Source organism: Triticum aestivum, chromosome 1A (assembly GCF_018294505.1).
Source record: "Triticum aestivum cultivar Chinese Spring chromosome 1A, IWGSC CS RefSeq v2.1, whole genome shotgun sequence".
Classification (NCBI taxonomy): Eukaryota; Viridiplantae; Streptophyta; class Magnoliopsida; order Poales; family Poaceae; genus Triticum; species Triticum aestivum.
In genome coordinates this window covers 396,524,575-396,549,504 of record NC_057794.1, presented here as the reverse complement: position 1 = coordinate 396,549,504, position 24,930 = coordinate 396,524,575, and the positions used below count along the sequence as shown (strand labels likewise).

Sequence of the window (24,930 nt, the reverse complement as noted above, 5' to 3'; positions counted from 1 at the left end):
CGAGCACCGATGGAGTCAATCCGTTTGGCATCCAGAGAAGCACATATAGCACTTGGTCTGTGTTTGTGTGGATGTACAACCTCCCCCTTAGTTGTGCATGAAGAGGAAGTACATTCACATGAGTATGCTAATTGAAGGGCCGAAACAACCAGGGAACGACATCAATCTGTATCTGGGGCTGCTGAAAGAGGAGCTAAACATGCTGCGGAAAACGCCAGCCAATACGTGGGATGCCGCAGAGAAAGAATATTTCACTATGAGAGCCGCACTGCTCACGATGGTGCACGACTATCTCGGTTACGGATATCTCGCGGGGCAGGTGGTCCACGGATTTCTGGATGCATCAGGTGCATGGATGACACAACGTATCGCCAGCTAGATAGAGATCTCGGGTCTTCGAAAACCGTGTTCATGGGACATCGAAGGTGGCTTCGCGACGATGACCCATGGAGAAAACACAAGGATCTGTTCGATGGTGAAACCGAACCCCGAAGACGCCCGTGTACGAGGAGCGGTGAGGAAATAGACGAGTTGTTGAAAAATTGGAAAGATTGCCCACTGCCGGGAAAGAAGCAAAAGGCGCCAAAGCCGGGAAAGAAGCGAAAGGCGCCAGAGCCGCTGCTGAAGGTATGGAAAACGAGGTTTGTTTTCTGGGACTTGCCGTACTGGAAGATCCACCATGTGCCTCACAGCCTTGATGTCATGCATATCACAAAGAACATGTGCAAGAGTCTGCTTGGTACCCTGCTCAACATGCCAGAGAGGACCAAAGATGGTCCGAAAGCAAGGGCGGACTTGAAATCAATGGGCATCAGGGAGGAGCTTCACGCTAATGATGATGATGATGATGATGATGATGATGATGATGAGGCGAAGCAGGACATGGAAAGTCATCGCAAAGGCAAAAAGGCCAAGAAGACTGGAAATGACTACCCTCCCGCGTGCTTCACTCTAAGTCAGGAGGAGATCGAGCAGTTTTTCACCTGCCTCGTAGGAGTAAAACTTCCTTGCAGTTACGCGGGGAAGATAAGCAGATACCTAAACTCAGCGAAGCAGAAGTTCAGTGGGATGAAGTCTCACGACTGTCACGTGCTGATGACGCAGATACTTCTAGTTGCAATCTGTGGGATCATGGACGCGCACGTCCGTGAAACGCTATTTGGCCTATGCAACTTCTTCGACGTCATCTCTCGGAAGTCGGTTGGCGTGAGGCATCTTAGAAGGCTACAGGAAAAGATCGTGGTGATACTATGCGAGCTTGAGATGTACTTCCCGCCCGCATTCTTCGATGTTATGGTGCATCTGCTGGTCCATATCGTGGAGGATATCATCCAACTCGGGTCGACGTTCCTGCACAACATGATGCCGTTCGAAAGGATGAATGGTGTCATCAAAGGATACGTTCGCAACATGTCATGTCCAGAGGGAAGCTTAGCCAGGGGCTTTCTGACCGAAGAGTGCATCTCCTACTGCACGAATTATCTAGGCATCGAAAACCCCGTTGGTCTGCCCGTCAACAGGCACCTCGGCAGGTTCGCTGGATGGGGTCACCGCGAGGGTCGCCGCGAAATGCATGTCGACTTCGAGGGTCGACTCGCCGACTTTGAAAGAGCAAACTTAGTCGCGCTACAACACATAGACGTGGTCGATCCTTGGGTGGTAGAGCACAAAACCTTTATTGAGAAGACGTACAATGACCGAGGCCAACAGAGGACGGACGGAGATATAATCAAAGAGCACAACTCATGTTTCATGCGTTGGTTCAAGGAGAAGCTTCTGTCGTACCCTTTACATAAGGATTCTTCTGCGGAAAAAAAACTCATATTCGCCTTGTCATAGGGCGCCGAGCACAACCTGATGACCTATGAGGCGTACGATATCAACGGCTACACATTCTACACCAAGGACAAGGACATGAAGAGCGATGGTTATCAGAACTCCGGGGTAACGATGGAATCCTACACCGGTAACGACAAGGGCAGATACTAAGGAAGGATCAAGGAGATCTGGAAGCTGAGCTACGCTGGAGAGAAGGTCCCGATGTTCCGTGTCAGATGGGCCAAGAGCGTCATAAAAGAAGATCAGTATTTCACCACCATGGTTATACCCGAAGCCAAATCCAAGACCGCGGGCGCAAACGTCACCGCGAAAAATGAGCCATGGGTACTGGCTTCCCAAGTGGACCAATGCTTCTTCATTACCGACCCGTCAAAACCCAGTCGTGTTGTCGCGAGGAGAGGCAAAAGGAAGATCATCGGAATGGATGGAGTCACTAATGAGCAAGACTTCGACAAGTATGGCGACCCGAAGATGGAACATGATGGCGACGATGAAGTGCCATACACCACAAGAAGAAGCAGGACCACCCTACCTAAAGGACGTCCGTTCAACAGAAGAACTCCATTTGTGAAAAAGAACGGCAAGAAGATTGTGAAAAGATAGCTAGCTAAGATCGATTGTATTTAAATCGTAGTCTTCATTTCTCGATTGTATTTCGACATTTTGAAATGATATTTCTTCTGCTCTAGTCCTCATGAATATTGAATTTGTTAATATTTTTTGAACTCATGAATATTTTCAAATTTCATGGGCACTTTTTGAATTCATGAATATTCTTCAAATTTGATGATATTTTTTCATATTCATAAATGTTTTACCAATTCACAAATGAATGCAACTAAAAATCCAAAAAAAATATTGATGATATTTTTAAATAACAAATTTGATGATATTTTCAAATAAAAAATTTGATCATATTTTCAATTAAAAATAAAAAACAAATTTGATGATATTTAAAAAACCAAATTTGATGATATTTGATGATATCTTCTGTTCTAGTCCTCATGAAAATAACAAATTTGATAAAAAAACAAATTATTAGATGCAACAAAAAATAATGATTTTTTTTACTAATGGCGCACCAGAGGAGCGTGCGCCATTGCTATCAGAAAAAAATTACTAATGGCGCACTATCAGTGTTTTATGGCGCACCCTAGATGGTGCGCCATTACTAACATTCCCCCCTCTAGCTGGATACCCCTTCGCCCGATCCCCCTTCCCTCTCCCTCGCCAGATCCCCTTCCCTCCCTTGCCACACCTGCTCCGACGACCCCCGCGCCCGCTCCACACCCGCTCCGGCTCCCATGTTGGATAAGGCCGAGCCAGACCCCTGTGCAAACCCTAGCACCTCCCCACTTCCCCTCCCCTCGCGCTGCTTCACCCGACTAGGTCGTCGCCGGCAGTCACCGCGACCACCGTCGTCCATGCACCCCACCAAGGAGTCCAGGAGCTCTGTAGTGGTCTTCTACGTCATCTACGGCCACCCGTTCAAGCTCGACGACTCTGCATCGTGCGGATCGAGGTCTTCTTCCACCTCCGGCCACCGCGGCCTCACCATCGATCCGCGTCACCTCGTCAACCCCGGCCCTGCACGAGCTCGCCATCGTCTTCCTCTCGGTGAACTGCACCAGTTCCCCTTCCCCCCCCCCTTCGATTTCGTCGCCGTAGACTGTCGCACCACCGTGCCCCAGCTCCTGGTTGCCGCCCCCCGTGGCCGTGCTCCCCTCAGGGATTAGGAACTTAATAGTTGAATGTTGAATCGCTGATGTTATCTGAGCTTCACCATGCAGTATCATGGATTTGCAGTTCATGCCATATATGCTTATGGGTTTGCAATCAATCCAGTACTAGTACTTGTTGCCAAGATTATGAAATGCAAGTTCCTATTCTTGTAGTGGAATAATTATATTGCCCATTTGCATATCAGTAGAGCTAAATCCATGTTTTAATGCTTAGTTGCATTTAAGGAGGAAATCATTATCTGCCATCTTCTTGGAGAGTGGATCAGTTATTCTGACCATCAGTATGAGTAGTCATTACCTTACAGTTATCCGGCTGGGCTTTATTCTTCTTAAAAGCTTCAACTTCAAAGTGTAATTTTACAAGCTGCTGCAACTTTAGGAATTTGGGCCAGCTCCAGCTATACATTTTATCACTTATTCTTTTCTCAGAATATGGAACCTATTTGTGTAATCTGACCTATCTCTCCTTGATTTTGATGTTGTTGCTAGAACTGCCATGAATGCTCAGTATATATAAATTTAGATATTTATATGGTCGCTGGGTGCTCCTAGTATACCGTTTGAGGGGTTCATAGTGCTACAATAGCTCTAGGCAGAGCATAGCCAAGCTGGCATGTTACTACCATAGAGGTACCTAAATCTATAGGTGTAATTTGTGTTTTTGTTCCAGATTTGAGGTTGTGGCTTTGGCATTGTTCTGCTTCTTACATCTATCATTATCGTATATGTCAAACTTGAGATTAACCAAATAAATATTCTAGATACTCATGTTTACTCAGTTTAGGATACTCTCTACTTATTCTGTCTTGAGGAATCAGGAAACCTAAAAGTGTTGGTGTGTTGGACTGTACTATGTTGGACAGAATTTTATGTTTGGACTTGGGTGAATGTAACCAGACTTATACTCTCAGATTTTGTCATAGTTGATGGTGTGAGGACTTATAATGTGATAAAGTATTTTTGTTGTTGCAACACCTCCATATGAAAGTAGAGGCACATTATGGTGCTAGTTTGCTGGGTTTTGTCTCCGACCATCATGTCGTGATGATTTTGCAGGTACCCCGAGAGGCCCTTGAGTTTGCCGGAATGTCGATTAACTTCCGTTCCGGCAAATTCGGGTACTCCATATGTCCTATTTTCAGCAAAGGTCATGCTGAAATTTTTCGTGAATTTTAGCATGACTTTGCTAAAAATAGGACATATGGGGTACTTGCGACTAATGCATGGGCCGGGGTATCTTAGTACTTAATTAAGTAGGATCAACTGCCTCTTGTGTTATGCATGGGCCTCAGCGTTGACAAACCCTAAATGATAAAACCTTGGCTTTTAGGATGCCTCGGTGTCGATAAAAACCTAAACGATGAAAGCTTAGGCTTTTAGGGTGCCTCGGCGTCGACAAACCCTAAATGATAAAAGCTTAGCTCTTAGGATGCCTCGGTGTCGACAAACCCTAAATGATGAGACCATGATCTTGTTCCTTGACAATAACCAACTTTTTGACCAACATTTTTTCCTATTTAGAGCGAAACATGGCCCACAACGATGATGCCGGTGGTTCGGGCAAGGCATTCTGGGAGCTGTCCCGGGAGATGGAGGAAGAACCTCACCGCTATGAGGACGCCACGGAAGACACCGATCCCGACTACACAACCCCTAGTGGCATCGGGGATGACACCACCGATGGTGCCGCCGAGGATGCCACCACTGATGATGGCGGCACATGCACAGATGGCAGCCAACCGAAGAGGCAACGGAAGGACCGGCGCCCGAACATGCTCGGCACCGTCAAGGAGGAATGTACTGAAGTGTCCTCCGAGGGGCATCCAACGGCGCCCAAAGAAATAGTCAAGGGGTACGCGGGACAGCTCGGGTGCATTCTCCGGAGCACCGTCTCGATCAACACCAAGAACCTAAGGCATCGTGACCGAGGGAATTTGTGCAACCTCCTCTTCACGAAGCTGCACGAACGATACAAGTTCCCCGGTGACTTCGCAAACACACGTCTCTCAAGGAATAAAGTGAACAGTGCCGCCCTCACGAAGATGAGCACGACCCTGGCTACTTGGAGAGCCTCGGTGAAGAGCATGATTGAAAAAGGTGATAGTTATGAGAAGATCAAGGAGAAAAATCCTTCGATCAGCGAAGATGACTACCGGGAGTTCAAGATCAAGTGCGAGAGCAAGGCATCTGCGGAATCAAGTCGGTGGGGGAAAGAGATGCGGGACTTGAACTTAGGGGTCCACAAACTTGGTCCCGGCGGTTACTGATACGTCTCCGTCATATCTATAATTTTTGATTGTTCCATGCCAATATTATTCAACTTTCATATACTTTTGGCAACTTTTTATACTATTTTTGGGACTAACATATTGATCCAGTGCCCAGTGCCAGTTCCTGTCTGTTGCATGTTTTTGGTTTCGCATAATATCCATATCAAACGGAGTCCAAACGGGATAAAAACGGACGGAGCTTATTTTTGGAAAATATGGAAAATTTGGAAGGAAAATCAACGTGAACCAGTGCCCGAGGTGGTCACGAGGCAGGGCCCCCCCCCTTAGGGCGCGCCCCCTACCCTCGTGAGCCCACCGTAAGGTGGTTGACGCTCTTCTTTTGCTGCAAGAAAGCTAATATTCGGAAAAAATCACGGCGAAGGTTTTAGGCCAATCGGAGTTACGAATCTCCATATATACATGAAATGGTGAAACAGAGCAAGAACAGAACGCAGAACCAAAGAGAAACAGAGAGATAGATCCAATCTCGGAGGGGCTCTCGCCCCTCCCATGCCATGGAGGCCAAGGACTAGAGGGGAAACCCTTCTCCCATCTAGGGAGGAGGTCAAGGAAGAAGAGGAAGAAGGGGGCCCCTCTCCCCCTCTCCTCCGGTGGCGCCGGAACGCCGTCGTGGCCACCATCATCATCACCGCGATCTTCACCAACACCTCTGCCATCTTCACCAACATCCCCATCACCTTCCCCCCTCTATCTACAGCGGTCCACTCTCCCGCAACCCGATGTACCCTCTACTTGAACATGGTGCTTTATGCTTCATATTATTATCCAATGATGTGTTGCCATCCTATGATGTCTGAGTAGATTTTCGTTGTCCTATCGGTGGTTGATGAATTGCTATGATTGATTTAATTTGCTTGTGGTTATGTTGCTGTCCTTTGGTGCCCATCATATGATTGCGCACGTGGATCACACCATAGGTTTAGTTGTATGTTGATAGGACTATGTATTGGAGGGCAAGAGTGACAGAAGCTTCAACCTAGCATAGAAATTGATGCATACGGGATTGAAGGGGGACCAACATATCTTAATGTTATGGTTGGGTTTTACCTTAATGAACATTAGTAGTTGCAGATGCTTGCTAATAGTTCCAATCATAAGTGCAAAGAATTCCAAGTCAGGGATGACATGCTAGCAGTGGCCTCTCCCACATAATACTTGCTATCGGTCTAGTAAAGTAGTCAATTGCTTAAGGGGCAATTTCGCAACTCCTACCACCACTTTTCCACACTCGCTATATTTACTTTATTGTTTCTTTATCTAAACAACCACTACTTTTTATTTACGTATTCTTTATTATCTTGCAAACCTATCCAACAACACCTACAAAGTACTTCTAGTTTCATACTTGTTCTAGGTAAAGCGAACATCAAGCACGCGTAGAGTTGTATCGGTGGTCGATAGAACTTTAGGGAATATTTGTTCTACCTTTAGCTCCTTGTTGGGTTCGACACTCTTACTTATCGAAAACTGTTGCGATCCCTTATACTTGTGGGTTATCAAGACCTTTTTCTAGCGCCGTTGCCGGGGAGCAATAGAGTGGAGTGAATATTCTCGTGTGTGCTTGTTTGCTTTATCACTAAGTAATTTTTATTTGATGTTCTTAGTTGTTCTCTATCTTTATTATGGATATGGAACACGAAATACCAAAAAAATTAGGTGTACTTGCTACTCATGGACATGGGGAACCTCCTAAAACCCTCGATGCTGGTTATGTGAAAAATATTATGTACTACTTTAATAATCCTGAGAAAACCCCATTCAATTATGTAATGGGAGTAACATTGGATCAACATGAATACTTTAGGGATTACCGTTGACACAAAAAGGGAAACTATTATGGGATCAAATTCATATATTGAATTGGTATTCTAGGCAACTATGCTTGAGATATGATTATACTTGTTGCTCTAAGGTGAAGGCTCCACACCTTCCCTTTTCATGTGAATTTAATGATAATGAAACCTTAACTTCTTATGCTAATGGTATATATGATTACTATGATGTGGAACAAATAGAAGAATTTGTTGCTTTTATGGGTGCTTATGAAATTGAATCTATGTTTAAAGAGTTTGAAGATTTTGATGATGTTGTTTATAGACCTGAAAATTTAGCCATCCTGAAATATTGTTATGAGAATTATGAATACAATTACGAAATTAATGCGCTTATTAAGAAAGTCTCCGCTGTCCAAGAAGAGACTAATTGTTTGCAGGAATGTATGGAAGAAGAAGTTGATGAAACTATGAGCTCATTGGATGAAAAAGATGAGGAGGAGAGCGAAGAAAAAAAGGAGGAAGAGCGGATTAGCTACCCGTGCCCACCTTCTAATGAGAGTAACTCTTCAGCTCATACATTGTTTAATTTCCCTTCGTGCTTACCGAAGGATGATTTCTATGATGACTATTATGATCCCGTTGATTCTTTTGAAATATCCCTTTTTGATGATGCTTGCTGTACTTGTGGCCAATATGCCAATATGAATTATGCTTATGGAGATGAACTTGCTATAGTTCCTTATGTTAAACATGAAATTGTTGCTATTGCACCCACACATGATAGTCCTATTATCTTTTTGAATTCTCCAAACTACACTATATCGGAGAAGTTTGCTCTTATTAAGGAATATATTGATGGGTTGCCTTTTACCGTTGCACATGATGATTTTGATGAATATAATATGCATGTGCTTGCTGCTCCTACTTGCAATTATTATGAGAGAGGAACTATATCTCCACCTCTCTATGTTTCCAATATGATAAAATTGCAAGAAATTGTTTATACTATGCATTGGCCTTTACTTTGTGTGCATGCATTGTTCTTTTATGACATGCCGATGCATAGGAATAGAGTTAGACTTCGTCATTACATGATATATGTTACCTTGTGCTCACTACTAAATGCTAAATCATTGTTAATTAAAATTGGCTTTGATATACCTTGGGATCCAGGTGGATTCACTACTTGAGCACTATATGGCTAGCTTAATGGCTTTAAAGAAAGCGCTGCCAGGGAGACAACCCGGAAGTTTTAGAGAGTCATTTATTTATGTTGAGTGCTTTTATATAGTTTAAAAACAAACAAAAATAAAGAGGGGAACCCAAAACTTTTTCAAAAAGGAAAGTGAAAGTGAGAAAGACAAGCATTGTTGAAGTGGGAGAGCTCCTTGAACTTTGTTCATGCTCACTGAAACTTTGTGAATCTTAATTACAGAAACTTTTCAACAAAAATAATTATCCCCTTGTACAATTCCATTGTATTAAAAAAAATGTGCCAAGGTTTGCCTTTAGGATGTTTACATTTGCTTGATGGTTTGTACGATGCAGGACAGAAACTTTGGCTGTAGTGCACGATTTTACATTTTTAGCTGGAACGTCAAATGGTTATGATTCTTTTCGCATTGTATTCCTATACAAATTTTTTATTTTTCCTAATTTTTGTAGAATTTTTCAAGTATCAGAAGTATGGTGAATGTTCAGATTATTACAGACTGTTCTGTTTTAGACAGATTCTGTTTTTGATGCATAGTTTGCTTGTTTTGATGAAACTATCAATTTATTTAGTGGATTAAGCCATGAAAAAGTTATATTACAGTAGACACAATGCAAAAATAAAATATAAATTGGTTTTCAACAGTACTTAGAGTAGTGATTTGCTTTATTATACTAACGGATCTTACCGAGTTTTCTGTTGAAGTTTTGTGTGGATGAAGTGTTCGATGATCAAGAAGGTTTCGATGTGAGAAGAAGGAAGAGAGGCAAGAGCTCAAGCTTGGGGATGCCCGAGGCACCCCAAGTAAATATTCAAGGAGACTCAAGCGTCTAAGCTTGGGGATGCTGGGGAGGCATCCCCTCTTTCTTCAACAAATATCAGTATGTTTTCGGATTCGTTTCGTTCATGCGATATGTGCAAGTCTTGGAGCGTCTTTTGCATTTAGGTTTTTACTTTTCTTTTTATGCACCATGCTGGTATGAGATAGTCCTTGGTTGATTTATAGAATTCTCTTTGCACTTCACTTATATTTTTTGAGTATGGCTTCATAGAATGCTTCATGTGCTTCACTTATATCATTTGAAGTTTGGATTGCCTGTTCCTCTTTACTTAGACAACCGCCATTTGTAGAATGCTCTTTTGCTTCACTTATATTTGTTAGAGCGTGGGCATATATTTTGTAGAAAGAATTAAACTCTATTGCTTCACTTATATCTATTTAGAGAGATGACAGGAATTGGTCATTCACATGGTTAGTCATAAAATCCTACATAACCTTGTAGATCGCTGAATATGATATGTTTGATTCCTTGCAATAGTTTTGAGATATAAAGATGGTGATATTAGAGTCATGCTAGTGGGTAGTTGTGGATTGTAGAAATACTTGTGTTGAGGTTTGTGATTCCCGTCGCATGCACGTATGATGAACCATTATGTAACGAAGTCGGAGCATGATTTATTTATTGATTGTCTTCCTTATGAGTGGCGGTCGGGGACGAGCGATGGTCTTTTCCTACCAATCTATCCCCCTAGGAGCATGCGCGTAGTACTTTGTTTCGATGACTAATAGATTTTTGCAATAAGTATGTGAGTTCTTTATGACTAATGTTGAGTCCATGGATTATACGCACTCTCACCCTTCCACCATTGCTAGCCTCTCTAGTACTGTGCAACTTTCGCCGATACTATAAACCCACCATATACCTTCCTCAAAACAGCCACCATACCTACCTATCATGGCATTTCCATAGCCATTCTGAAATATATTGCCATGCAACTTTCATCATCATCATATACATGATTTGAGCATTCATTATCATATTACTTTGCATGATCGTAAGATAGCTAGCATGATGTTTTCATGGCTTGTCCATTTTTTGATGTCATTGCTACGCTAGATCATTGCACATCCCGGTACACCGCCGGAGGCATCCATATAGAGTCATACTTTGTTCTAGACATTGAGTTGTAATATTGAGTTGTAAGTAAATAAAAGTGTGATGATCATCATTATTAGAGCATTGCCCCAGTGAGGAAAGGATGATGGAGACTATGATTCCCCCATAAGTCGGGATGAGACTTCGGACTTTACAAAAAAATAAAAGAGGCCAAAGAAGCCCAAATAAAAAAGAGAGGCCAAAGAAGCCCACCAAAAAAATAAAAAAATAAAAAAATGAGAGAAAAAAGAGAAGGGGCAGTGCTACTATCCTTTTTCCACGCTTGTGCTTCAAAGTAGCATCATGTTCTTCATATAGAGAGTCTCTTGAGTTATCACTTTCATATACTAGTGAGAATTTTCATTATAGAACTTGGCTTGTATATTAAGATGATGGGCTTCCTCAAATGCCCGAGGTCTTCATGAGCAAGCAAGTTGGATGCACACCCACTTAGTTTCAGTTAGAGCATTCATACACTTATAGCTCTAGTGCATCCGTTGCATGGCAATCCGTACTCACTCACATTGATATCTATTGATGGGCATCTCCATAGCCCGTTGATACGCCTAGTTGATGTGAGACTATCTTCTCCTTTTTGTCTTCTTCACAACCACCATTCTATTCCACCTATAGTGCTATGTCCATGGCTCACGCTCATGTATTGCGTGAAAGTTGAAAAGGTTTGAGAACATCAAAAGTATGAAACAATTGCTTGGCTTGTCATCGGGGTTGTGCATGATGTGAATATTTTGTGTGGTGAATATGGAGCATAGCCAGACTATATGATTTTGTAGGGATAACTTTCTTTGGCCATGTTATTTTGAAAAGACATGATTGCTTTATTAGTAGGATTGAAGTATTAATTGTTTTATGTCAAATGATAGACTATTGCTTTGAATCACTCGTGTCTTAATATTCATGCCATGATTAGATATGTGATCAAGATTATGCTAGGTAGCATTCCACATCAAAAATTATCTTTTTTTATCATTTACCTACTCGAGGACGAGCAGGAATTAGTTACAGAGTGGCGGAACCTATACGGGACAAGGAGGACGCGGAGCGTGCCGAGCAAGGCCTACCGCCCCTCTTCGAGAAATACCGTGACAAGTAGACCAGGAACTATGTCAGGGCCTGGTACAAGATTGACCCGGTAACCAAGGAGCTTACCATGGATCCGAAGACCAAGGCGCTTGAGCGTGTTCTGATAAGGAATACACCCTCGCGTAATTAGCTCCATATGGTTGCATTCTACTTAACGAAGCCAAATTTCTAAATGGTTCATGTTCCTTCCGCAGGACACTGAAAGAGTAGCACGGGGTCGTCTCAGAGCTCCCCTTTCGACACCCCTTTAAATAGGGGCGTTGAACGTAATGAAAGACAAGGATAAGCTCAGTAAGCCGACGTCAGCTGGTCGTGTGGCCGGCAAAGGCTTGTCCACAAAATGGTCGGAGTACTATACCGCTGGGCGAAAGGAGAGAAAGACCAGCTCGAAAAGCCAGGAGCGTGAGGTTCAACAACTCAAGGCACAAGTGGCGCGGATTCCGAAGATCATCAAAGAGCAAGTGCGAGACCAACTGGGAGCGACGATCACTGCCATTATGCCTACCTTGGTTTCTGGGTTGCAGGCGTGGATTGCGGGCAACCAACAGGGGCCGCCCCCGATTCCCAGCTTCACGGGCAGCAACTCGTGCAACGCGCCGGTGGCGCCATTGGTGTCTTCGACGGAGGCGGCATTGGTGCCTCCCGCGGTGGCGCCGGCGTTGCAGCTTAATACACCTGGGTGTGGGAAGAATACGCCGGCCGGCACCTCGGCACCAAGCGGCCCCTCCGTCACTTGCACGCCCGCCATTGGTGGTGCCTCTACATTAGCCGAGCTCGATGCCATCATGGTAACTAATTAAGCCTCTCGGTCGATGACTTCGTCTCCTTGCCTTTGACTGGCATCCCTGACGCCCTACATGTTTTGCAGGGTGCCGCTGACGTTCCGTGCACTCTCCTGCACTTCCTGAACGACGAGTTGGTCGATGTCGCCAAGGGCAGAATCGTTCAACCGGGCAGCCGCGTGTTCCACGGTAATCAGATGCCACCCACTGTTTATAGGGTTCAACTGGTTCGGGTGCTGCCGGGCTTCGACGACATGTTACCTCCGTATCGACCCCATGGGGCCGACGAAGATGATGTGATGACCCTCAGAGCCTGCATAAATTGGCCCATGCTTTGGCCGAAAAGCCAGATTCGTTTGGGGGCGGGGGACACCACCCCACAGACAACACCGCCAGTCGTGCCGGCGCCAAGCCATGGCAAGACCCCCTCAACGCTACCGGACATGCCGGACATGGATATGGCACAGGATCCGGACATGCATATGGCACAGGATCCGGACAACGCCGACGACGACAACGATGGTACATTTACCAACGTCGATAAGTACTTCAACGAACATGGGTGCGGTGATGAATTCTTGGGGCCTCCTTCTGAAGAAGCCAACCCTGCAAAAGACGATCTAGCTGGTACCACGGAGAAACCCAGTTGCAACAGGCGTCGTCTGGCGTTCGGTTCTCAGGAGGCGCCTCCAGCTGCTGCCTTCACCGAGCCTCAAATAGCCGAGGTGCCAAATATTATCAGCCCCAACACACTCAAGAAGGCTATCTGTGAGCAGAACTCGATCCCATTACAGCAGAAGAAGAAGGGACGGAAAAGAAAGAATAACAAAGGTGCGAGCCAGACGGCACCGAGTATGATCCATGCTCAGGACGAGCCACCTACATCTAAGGATATCTCGAGGAGGGTGCATGTGGCGGGTAGGCCGATGCTACCGACTAATCTGCTCAATGCTGCAACCGGTGCTATGCGGAGTCTGCATGATAGTGTTCTTTCTTTGGAGAAGCGGCGTCTCTCCGAGAATGATCCGGCATACCCAGTTTTCGTGGCCAAGATGCCAGAGGGCAAGGGCTTTGTTAATAGCGCCATCAGGGGTATGATCGTCCTGCGGTTTGATGACATCTTCGTTATGTTTAACCTTCATCCGCTGCACTACACCTTCGTTCGGCTATTTTCGCTGAGTATGGAGATGTGGATCATTAGAGACAAGACTCCGGACATCGTGATAGTCGACCCCTTCTACATGCGTGCCAAGATCTTGGGCAGCGCTGGGGACCGGCAAGTCGCGAGTTCATACCTCGAAGGCGTCATTCTGGCAAACCCAGATAAGGATAAGTTCCTCGTGCCTTACTTTCCCGAGTAAGTCATCCCCTCACCGCCCCGTAACATATGATTTCTTAGATTTCGATCGTTCTTTTTTTCTAACATTCCGTGTTTTGTGCAGTGACACACATTGCACACTCATCCTCTTAAGCCCGAAATATTCCATGGCCACGTATTTCGACTCGGACCGTCAGTCGAAGAAAGACTACACCAATATCAAGAAAGTTCTTGATGATGTTCTCCCCGGCTACGCCAGATCTGGAGGCACCTTCAGCAGGCCAATTTGTAGGTACGACAAGCACGTGTTCGCCCACAAAACGGTGTTCCCCTGCGTCAAGCAGCCGCCTGGCGGTCAGAAGGATGCCTACTACGCCCTACATCACATGTGGGCGATCGTACGGGACCATAATCACCTTCTGCTACCAAATAATCTCAAAGATTGGGCCGCAAGCTTGTCGGCAATCCAGGACGCGGACATCAGACAAGAATTCTTTCGCATCTAGTCGGAGTTTGCGGAAATCATCCATCAAGATGTCCTTCATACCTCGAGGCAGTTCTACCTCAGTTATCAACCGTCGAAGAGTGAGATAGAAATAACGCTACAAATGCAGGCTGACAACGCCCGTGATTTCATGACCATCACGACAAACGGCGGCTTCATCCATGCTCCGGTCCCTGAGTCGAGTCAAAAATAGTGATGCTATGTGTAGTTCTGAAATATCGATTAGCTCATGTTGTAATTAAACTTTAATGAACTTGTATGTCTCTTTGGTTTGGACAGTCGCTCAACTTATATGTAATCGATGCTATTTATTAGTAGGACCATGAATCGTGCTATTAATGTCTTGCTTTTCTCTTCCGATCCTTTTGTTGCATACTTACATATTGCTTATGTATTGTCTGTGAATTGCTACTAATGTTTTGTTTGGCTAGTGCATAGAGATGTCGTCGTATGTCATGTATAAGGGTAAGGTTCCTGGAGTCTACGACGACTGGGAGGAGTGTCGGAGACAGGTTCACCGTTTCAGCGGTAATAGTTACAAAGGGTACACCACTAGGGCGGAGGCGGAAGCTAGATACGCACGCTATCTAGCGGGAGAGAGGAGGGAGCGGAGGAGGAACCGGGTGAAGACCAGTTTCATCACGATGATGCTCATCGTAATGACCGCAACTCTCTTCTATGTGATGATAGTTTAGATGATCGATATCGACTTGTAATGTGAAGACAAACTCGCTACTCGCGGTCTCGAGACTTGTAATATTCTAACTTTGTTCGATATTTTGAATTCGGAGACTAGCTAATATGATGAATTGTATTCGGCGACTAATCTTCTATTGTATTCGATAAATCTGCTGTTGCTGTGTGGTCCTGTCTATATTCTGTGCAATAATATATTTTGTAACCTGTGCAAATATCAGAAAAGAAAAAAATTCTAATATTCATACTAGTGGCGCACCATACAGCACATTAGTGGCGCACTGCTGTAAAAATACTAGTGGCACATTGTCTGTTAGTGCGCCATTAGTAACCCAGAGCAGAAGGTAAATATGGCCCCCTGGGAGGCATACTAATAGCGCACCATGGGACATACTAATGGCGCACTGCCTGGTGCGCCACTACTGTCTGATATACTAATGGCACACCAGGGATGCGCCATTAGTATTAGTTACTAATGGCGTGATGATAGTGGCGCACCTGTAGTGCGCCATTAATGGCCAAAACAAATGCGCGACTAACAGGCCTTTTCCTAGTAGTGTCGCCGACACTATCCAAGGCTAAACCTCAAATATCCATGCAATGTGGATCGACATAGTATATGGCATTTAACGGTTTAGATAGTTCATACATTTTTAGCACTGCATACTTATAAAACGAACTAAACTACTCGTAATCGTACTCCTCATTAGAGGAGAGCTCGATTACCCTTTGCTAGAGCCACCGACCTCGTGGCCATTGGCGGCATCTCCTCCATGTCGGAGTCCTCCTCCTCGAATGTTTAGTCCCACTCAAAGTGGCGGATGAGCAGTTTACGGCCCACCACACGCTCGGATTTGAGGGACTTGAGGATGGAGCAGTTCTTGGTGACGACGGCGGGGTCGACAATGAGCTTGGCCATGGCAGCGGCGACGGCAAGCTACGCCTCCACCATGCACTGCTTGGTCTCCACGGCGAGTGCCACATGGTATTATGTTTCCCCATCCTCCCACGAGAGTAGGTGGATGGCGTTGCCACCCTCAGCTGCAGCACCGACAATGTCTCCTCCCACGGTTCGATATGCTCCTTCGTAGGACCCGCCCCCCTCATCCGCGATCCCCATTTTTTTCGAAAAGGGGGAAAAAACCCCGGCCTCTGCATCCGCGATCCCCATGTGGTCATCGTTCTTCTCCATGGGATCTATGGGGTCGCCATCCTCCTGCGCCGAGCTTGGGTCCTCACCAACAATCACTCGCGTCACATGCCACCACCTAGGCACACTCCATGGCGGCAAGCTGTGTGCGCCGCTCAACCAAGAGTCCGCAGTAGGTCGGATGACACGACATCTGTGTGGGGAGGGAGGGGTGGTGTGTGTGTGGCAGAGCGGAGCATGACGTGGTCAACGAAAAGCTCGGATCCGGGCGACAACACGGATGGATGGGAGAAGTGGGGGTGTCTGTGGTTTAAGAGTCATGAGCCGACTTTTAATAGTGGGGGGAGGCTCCTTAGGTGGCGCGCCGGCCACCGCGCCATGAATGTGTAGTAGGCTTAGCATTGAGTTTCAATGGCTTGGAGGAAAAAACGCAGGCTCTGCAGGAGGAGGGTTTTTGGGTAAGTCTGGGTTGTCGGGGTCCGACATTGACGGACATCCGAACTTCCCTACTCCGTAACTCAATTTGGAATCAAACTGAAAGATTTCAGACCCACACACACGTGACCCAAAGTATGGGTCCGTGTGGAGGCGTAAAAATGTCCAAAGCATCTGATTCAAATATTTGAGACCAAAGTAGGATCCACGTCGTAAGATGCCCTTTGGAATCAACACATAGGAAATAGTGTTAGATTGTACCATCACACCAACCCTATCTACCAAATCTTCCACCAAGTAAGTGAGTGATCACCCTCGCAATAGAGAACCTACAGTAGGGCGTCGGCGGACCGATCACTGGCATGTCAAAAAGGGACCTATTCGGGCACCTCAAACCAGCCTCAAACGTCCGGGTTGTCCGGCACCCTGATATGTCTCCAACATACTTATAATTTTTGATTGTTTCATGTTATTATATTATTAATCTTGGATACTTTATATGACTTTTTGTACTATTTTATATCATTTTTTGGGAGTAACCTATTAACCCGGTGCCTAGTGTCAGTTGCTATTTTATGCTTTTTTGGGTTTTCAGAAAATTAGTACCAAACAAAGTTCAAACGCTACTAAACTTTTTAACAATTTTTTTATGAACAAGAGAGACCGTAAAAGCTTCGGGAGAAGACCAGACGACAATCGAGGAGACGACAAGGCAATAGGGCGCGCCCTAGGGGGCGCGTCATGTTCCCTTGTGGGCCCCACGAGGCTACGTATGACCTAATTCCACCTCCATAAATTCTCAAATATTGGAAAACCAATAGAGAGCCACATGAAACCCTTTTTCCGTCGCCGTAAGTTTCTGTTCTTCTGTGATCCCATCTGGAGGCCTTTTCAGGTACTCTGTCGGAGGGGGAATCGATCACGGAGGGCTTCTGTATCATCCTTGCTGCCTTTCGATGATGTGTGAGTAGTTCACCACATGCCTATGGGTTCATAGCTAGTAGCTAGATGGCTTCTTCTCTCTCTTTGATCTTCAATACAATGTTCTTTTTGATGTTCTTGGAAATAGTTATCTCTACTATACTACATCTCTCCTTGTCTTCGGGGAAAATCCTAACGCACCTCACAAGTAGCACACGCCTCATATCCAGCCCTGCGCGTAGCTCCGAGCGAGGCAGCTCGCTCCGCGCCGCCCGTCCGTCGACCTCCTCCCCCTCCGGTTGCTGCTCCTCAAGGGCGGCGGTTGGTTTGAGTGCCCTCTTCGTCGGTACGCAGACGCGGACTCTCAATCTGAGGTGTGTGCCGCCCGCTGCGAGAAGCAGCGGGCTAGGGAAAGGGCTCAGATGTGGTCGCACGGTCCTTCCCCCATCGTCGCGGGCTGCCGGCAGGGCCCGGTGAGAAGGAGTGCCTCCTCACATGGGTATACCGTCGGTCGCTTACGACGGCGCAGACGGACACCGGCTAGCTCCTTTGAAAAAACGTGAAGGCGCTCTGGCTTGGGTCGTAGTAAACCTGGTCATTCACCGGGCCGGGCTTGTGGAAGCCCGAAGCAAAAATCCCAAACCCGGGCCCGGCCCGTTCCAAAACACATGAACAGTTGCATTTTTCAATTAAAACAATAATATTTAGGGTATTAAATAATAAAATATACCTCTATTTCGAATAAAGTATACATTTATGATCATTTTGGGCTTTTTTGGGCTTTCGGGCCAGGCTCTAGGCCAGGTTGTCCATGCACATGTCTAGGTTGGAGCAGTCCGCACGCGAGGTAGCGGAGGCGGCGAGAGTGGGTAAGCTAAAGACGAAGCAGGAACACGTCGTCCGAAGGATGAAGGGCTTCATCGACTCCTCCGACGACCCACCTCTGCGGCCGACGCCTATGTGTACGCCTACAGCAACTCTGGTGACCGGAAGGGTAAAGGGCCGAGAAAGTGGTGAAGCCCCGCCATCTCTCTGTCTTCTATTTCAAGTATTAGTAATCTAATTTAGAATTTATTGTCGGTTATATGGAATATGTGAACTATGGAGATCTTTTGATGATCGGATTGAATGCTTTAGTAAGAATATAGTGTACCAGATTTGAGATACACGGCTGTGGATGTGGCAATTTGAGAATTGTCCGGCCCTCCCATATAGGGTGCCGGATTTGTTAACCGCAGCTATAGATGCTCTTAGGAATAGTGGATTCGATTTTTATTATACCCTATAACCCAACGTGTTTCGCGTGGGTTTTTCTTCTGGTTTCCCGTGGCAATCAAAACGTTTCTCCTGCAAATAAAAAAAAGGAGTTGTTTTTCTTAACCAACCGATAGTTTGTCGTTCATCACGCGGTGCGAGCAAAACCGGCGGTATATACCCGAAAATGACGGCGTCACCGTGCCAAATCGCAGGCCTGATGGAACAACCAACCGCGTGGTACGTGCGTGCAGTTTTATAACCTGCCGTTTTGTCCCTGAAAAGAACAGATACACAAAAGTTAGAGCGACAGCTACCCTACCCAGTCACGAGAGAAAGAAGAGCGCTAGCTACTCATGCTAGCAGTACGTGCGGAGCGAAGCGATATATCTATTGCACTTTTTTCTTTAAGATAATAATCCCATAAGGCACATACATTTACCCTTATGAACATACATATACATTCTATTCGTATGAGCACCTCCGAAAAACTAAGAAAACATATCATCTTAAAATTTTACGAAGTCATCATAAACGCCTTATAGTCGACAAGAAAACATTTTCTTCCGCTGAACGCACATCATTATAAATTCTAAAATAAATCCTAATAAATACGAGCATCAAAACTTAAACCCTTTGAAAACACCACCTTATTGCAACCATCCAACCACAGACTGGTTCGCGTATGCTAGAAGTTTCTATTAGCCGTGGTGCGTGCGGCGATCTTTTGGCGTCTCTTCCTTTTCCGCCCGACCCTATCGCGCCGCGGAGCCACGTCCGCGTGTTTGTTGTTACCTTATATATATACTCCTACCGAAGATAAGTCCGGTCCACGTCGCACTCGATCGATCGCCGTCGCTTTCGGATGCCTTGCCTTGCCTGATGCCTAGGTACGCGGGCGCGTGAATGGCGAGGTGAAAACTGTGTACCAGTACGACTTGAATGATGAGTGATCCCAAAATGAAAAAGATTGATAGGATGTCCAGTCATGACTTGCAAATTAGTACTACTGCTCCACTAGAGAATGTTTTATTGGCTCTTGGCAGGATTCCAGGAGTAGGAAAAGCGTCCATGGCGTGTTTTTTCTTTTTGCCTGAACTGCAAACGTACTAGCAATAAATAATTCAAGCTGTCTAAAAACATGCATGGCTGTCGTAGACATGAAAGAACATTTCCTGAAGCTTGGGGTCCATGGGAAAGGAAAATTCTTTTGAGCTGAGTACGAAAGCGACCCACGTGAGAATTTTCCAAGGATTCTAGTCCTGTAAACCAAACAGGTTCAATACCACATAAAAAGAATTGGATCAAAAGGGTTCTAGAGACACGCCCAAGTTCAAACAGGCTCAGCCCGCGCTTGATAAAGAGTGTGCAGATGCTCGACCTGGTAAAAACACTTTTCACAAATATTTGTAAAACAAACAAAAACTCATGTTGCAAGTTCAAAAGAACCTGAAGTGTGTCAATGTAAAACTAGTGCATGATGGCACTGTTGTGGACACTAAATGGTAAAACCTCCCCAAGAGAATGAATTCACAATACAGACAAGCCATCCAGCGGCATAGTCCATCTATTCTGAAGTAGAAGAGCTGCGAAATGCAGCAACCGGTGAAAAAACATGTGCAAACGACGAACATGCATAAAACAGTGACTTGGTGACAGACTCGCTCAAATACATTACTACTGAATATAATACACATCGCATAGCAGAAGAAGCATAGCCCGAAACGAGACCCATTTCTCCAGTTTACCAAGATTTATGACTTTAATTAAAGTTCAACAGACCACCCACCGTTCCAGACCAGCGACAGGACACGCCAGAAACCATATGACATGGGTACGATATGTTTTAACTTGACGACTCCGGGAAGAGCAAGGAACGCCTCGGCTCCTTGCTCCGACACATACACATCAAAACACGGAACACCGGGGTGGGTTTCAAACGTCGGGCGCCTTCGGGGAGCCCTCATGAGTCTTTGGCGTGTCCGAAGCCTTCTTCGCCTTGTGCGTCTCCACTGCAGCCTTGAAATCTTCCCGGATGCCGGTATCCTTGAACTTCAGAGCAAATGTGGTGAGCCCGCTCGGTGATTCGCCGATGCTGTTGATGCAAGCAAACGTCACGCCCTTCTTGTCCATGTCCTTCAGTGTCATGTCATCATAAAGGCTTGCATTCAGAATGAGCCGGTAGTTGCCCTTGGCCCTCATGACGAGCCGAGATCTCTCACCGCCAGATACCGGGATGTTCAGCTTCAGTTCACCCCTTCCTCTTTCCTTCCAGCCGCCGTCGAGGTACTCGTATATAGCAGAGTCAGCAGTGAATACAGCCTTCTCGTTCTCTTCGCCGGTTTCAACTGGGCCCTCTGACATGGCAAATTTCTTCGGTGCGTCTGCTGCAGTGGCGAGTGATGGGGCAGAACTCCCATTGTTGGTAGCACCAATGTTGAAAGAAGGGAATGATGAGCCATCACTCTTTAGCCCAAATAGGGGAGCATTTGAGCTGTCTTTAGAGCCCGAGCCAAATGAAAATGATGAGCCTGAAAATCCAGTTCCAGCCAGTCCTGTGAAAGCATTTTGGCCACTTGACAGATTGGTGAAGGAGAAAAGAGGTGTCGGCGATGATGACTGCCCTTTGTTATCAGCATCCTTCTGCTCAGATGATCCATCCTTGGTTCCCGATTCAGCTTCACCATTTTTCTCATCATCATCCTTGCTAACTTTATCTTCACCTGCAGCTTCATCCACTGCTTTCTTCTCTTCAGCATCTCCATCATTTGTTTTGCCCTCGATTTCAGATGTCTTGCTGTTATCTTCCTTGGGTTCTTCAACAACCACTTTGTCATCACCAGTTCCATCCACTGTAACTTCTATCTTGCCATCTGACTCAACAAGTTGAGAGGGTGCTTCAGTTAAGGCACTGGACTTGCCATTGCTAACATCAGAAGGTGGAGGCTCTGAGACTATGATACTTGCTTGAGCAATGGAATCACTGGGCGTGAATCTAATTGCAGAGAAAGGATTTGAAGAAGCAGCTGCTGATGGCTGCTGACGCCGAACCTTTACAATCTTCCGGGTTGCCATCACTTCTTCACTAGCTTTCTTAAATGTTCCCGTCTCTTGTTCCGATGAGTCATCATCAGGCTCGGGGTGATCCTTATTGATTTGTTTGTCTGCAACCCTCTTCCTAGAAGTTTGAGCATGTTCCTCGTCCGCCATCCTTACAAGTTTTGGCTACATTAATATAAAAAACATCAACAAACTGAAGAGAACATTAACAAAATAGTTTGCAGAAGTAACCATGCAACATCAGAGATCAGCACAGTTTTAAAGGATTTTGATTATGCAGATTCCTTCTTTTTGTATTGCTCCAACCCACCTACAGAATAAACCATAAAGCAAACTAAAAAGTTGAAAGAGAACTAAACATGAATACTTTCCCGACTTCACCCAGCATCTCTGTAACTAAAGACTAAACAAGATTTGTGAAGGAAAACTATGTTGCCAATAACAATATGTCAAATGGTAATTTCTGGGTTGGCACAAGTGGGGAACAAATCTTTTCATGTGACACGATGCTGGCACAGTACTGACATACCAAAGGCATGGTATCATCTCCTAGAGAGCTACAAGCCATGTGTTCCCAGTATCTGTCAGTCAGACAACTCCCCTGTCTTGCACATGTCATGTGTGCAACATTATGCTTAAAGACATAGCCATATAGGTGCTCTTTGGCAGCTAAAGCAGAATAATTTATATTCCCTCTGTTCCTAAATATAAGTCTTTTTAAATATTACAATAGAGACTACATTCGGAGCAAAATGAGTGAATCTATACTCTAAAATATGTCTATATACATCCGTATATAGTCCATATTGAAATCTCTAAAAGGACTTATATTTAGGAATGGAGGGAGTATACAACAACGACAAATATTCAATCAGAGTACAAATAAAAATCTAGCCTACCCAAATATACTGATGTAGAGGAAAACTCCTAATGGCAGCCAAGCTGCAGTGCAAACTTGATTGACATGGCAATAAGTTATGCAAAATTAAAAACATAACTATTTCGAAAATTAAGTAAAATGGCAAACTTATGTGAATAGAAAACACTAAGCTAAATTTGTCTAAGTTTTTTTTCTGTATTGGATAATTGACATAACAAACAAAACTATAATACTGGACATTAGCCAAGCGACATAGGTAGGTGGACAAGTTACAGTACATCTTATTGATATAGAAGGGAAAGCACCAAAGCTGGAGCTCATTATAGCATAGTTTGAATGTTTTATTCGCAGATACAAAACTTTGCAGCCATAGTCATATAGACCAAAGCAGCCAGTCTTCATTACACATGTTAACAAAATTAACTCTCGAAGCAGAAACTCAATGATTTAACATATCTTACACAAAATGTATTATGGTAAACCTACACAAGATATTACTTAATGAATAGCACCAAGTTCCTTTGAAGCTTGTATACTTTGTGTCATAGATTCATCCTAAATCAACATCTATGTAACTTCGTAAGTTCGTAACTGCCATGCCTAGCTATTAGAGTTTCATTCCGCTACAAAAGCTTTTGTTTCATGTCTTCTACTAATATTGATGTTCCTCGCATGTTTTGGGTTTGTATGTCAAATTACAATATTTCTAGGCATACATACATAGTTTTTTTTTTACAGATCTAGACATACATAGGAACATAGCTTAATATAAAGGTGTAGGTCAGATTATTATACTTTGTAAAAGTAGACAGGAAATAGGGGCCAGGTCAAAAACTAAAGAAGCCCTAGGGAAGAAAAAAAAAACTATCATACTAACCCTAGCATACATCCTAGAAAAAAGAAAGCACAAAGGTCAAAGAGCAAAGACTCCATGCTTTAACTTATCAAAATCCTACAAGAAATTCATAATGAAACCGATAGTGAGTATGCTACAGCAAGCATAACATACACAAAGAACTAATACTTCAAAATTAAACACCAAGATGGGTCACTAAATGGGAATTTTCTCTGACAAAGTAGGAACCCATATGAATATTATAAAACTATTCATACCACAGGCTACGCACCACAGTCTCGTTTTTGCTGTGAGAAACCAGGAAACGATGCAGCTACTCCAGATCTTCCCAGTGCCGTCTCAACCTACTCAACGAGCGACCCATTACCGCATCCAACAACCTAGCTCGCGTCTCAACCCTAGCCCGAGAGACGGAGCGCGTGGTCCTCGCTCGGCGCGTGAGGAAGGGGAAAACGCAAGGGAGGATAATTGTCGCACCTTGAGCCGGGGAGACGAACGAAGCCGGCCGGATCAGGATGGCGGAGAACCTCCGGCGGGGGGAGCTGCGACGGCGACCGAGCGAGCCGCTACGGAGGACGGCGACGAGCTCGGCCGGGGAGACGGAGGCGGATGGAGACGACGAGCGCGCGCGGAGCGTAGCCGGGGAAGAGCGGCGCGAAGAAAACCTAGGGAGGAGAAGCGGGCGACGAAGGCGTGAGCCGAGTGGCGACGGCGGCGCCTAGATTTCGCTCCTCCGGAAACCCTTTGTGGTTTCTACCTGGTTGAATCCAGCGTGATGGGCCTTGGTGGGCCGAAAAGGCGGAGCAACGAATAGAAATTAGGAAGATATTTTTTTACCCCTCAAAAAAAGGAAGATTATTTTTTTCTCAAAAAAAGGAAAATTATTTTATCTTGCGTATCGAAAGGAGGATATCAGGATAATATGTAATCTTTCCCTTTATATAGTAAGGTTTTGAACTGCATATATTTGGCAATTATGACTAAGTTTATGTGGCTGAACAAGAAAAAAAAGAGGCTAAATTGCATATGTGTCAAACTATCAGCAAAGTTATTAGATCCATTAAATCGACAATGTATATGTATTTTATCGCCCTTAAGCACTATATCTCATTTTAACTATCAACAAAGCTATTAGATCCATTAAATCGACAATGTATATGTATTTTATCGCC

At 45.0% G+C, this 24,930-nt stretch overlaps 1 protein-coding gene across 1 annotated transcript; it reads right to left on the bottom strand.

The window, feature by feature from the left end:
- Positions 1-20,611: 20,611 nt before the first annotated feature.
- Positions 20,612-24,530, bottom strand: LOC123052775 (nuclear pore complex protein NUP50B). Its single transcript, XM_044476117.1, has 2 exons — positions 24,236-24,530; positions 20,612-22,187 (listed from the first exon to the last, which is right to left on the bottom strand). The coding sequence occupies exon 2, from the start codon at positions 22,170-22,172 to the stop codon at positions 20,898-20,900; it is 1,275 nt and encodes a 424-aa protein (XP_044332052.1). The 5' UTR covers positions 22,173-22,187; positions 24,236-24,530; the 3' UTR covers positions 20,612-20,897.
- Positions 24,531-24,930: the final 400 nt, after the last annotated feature.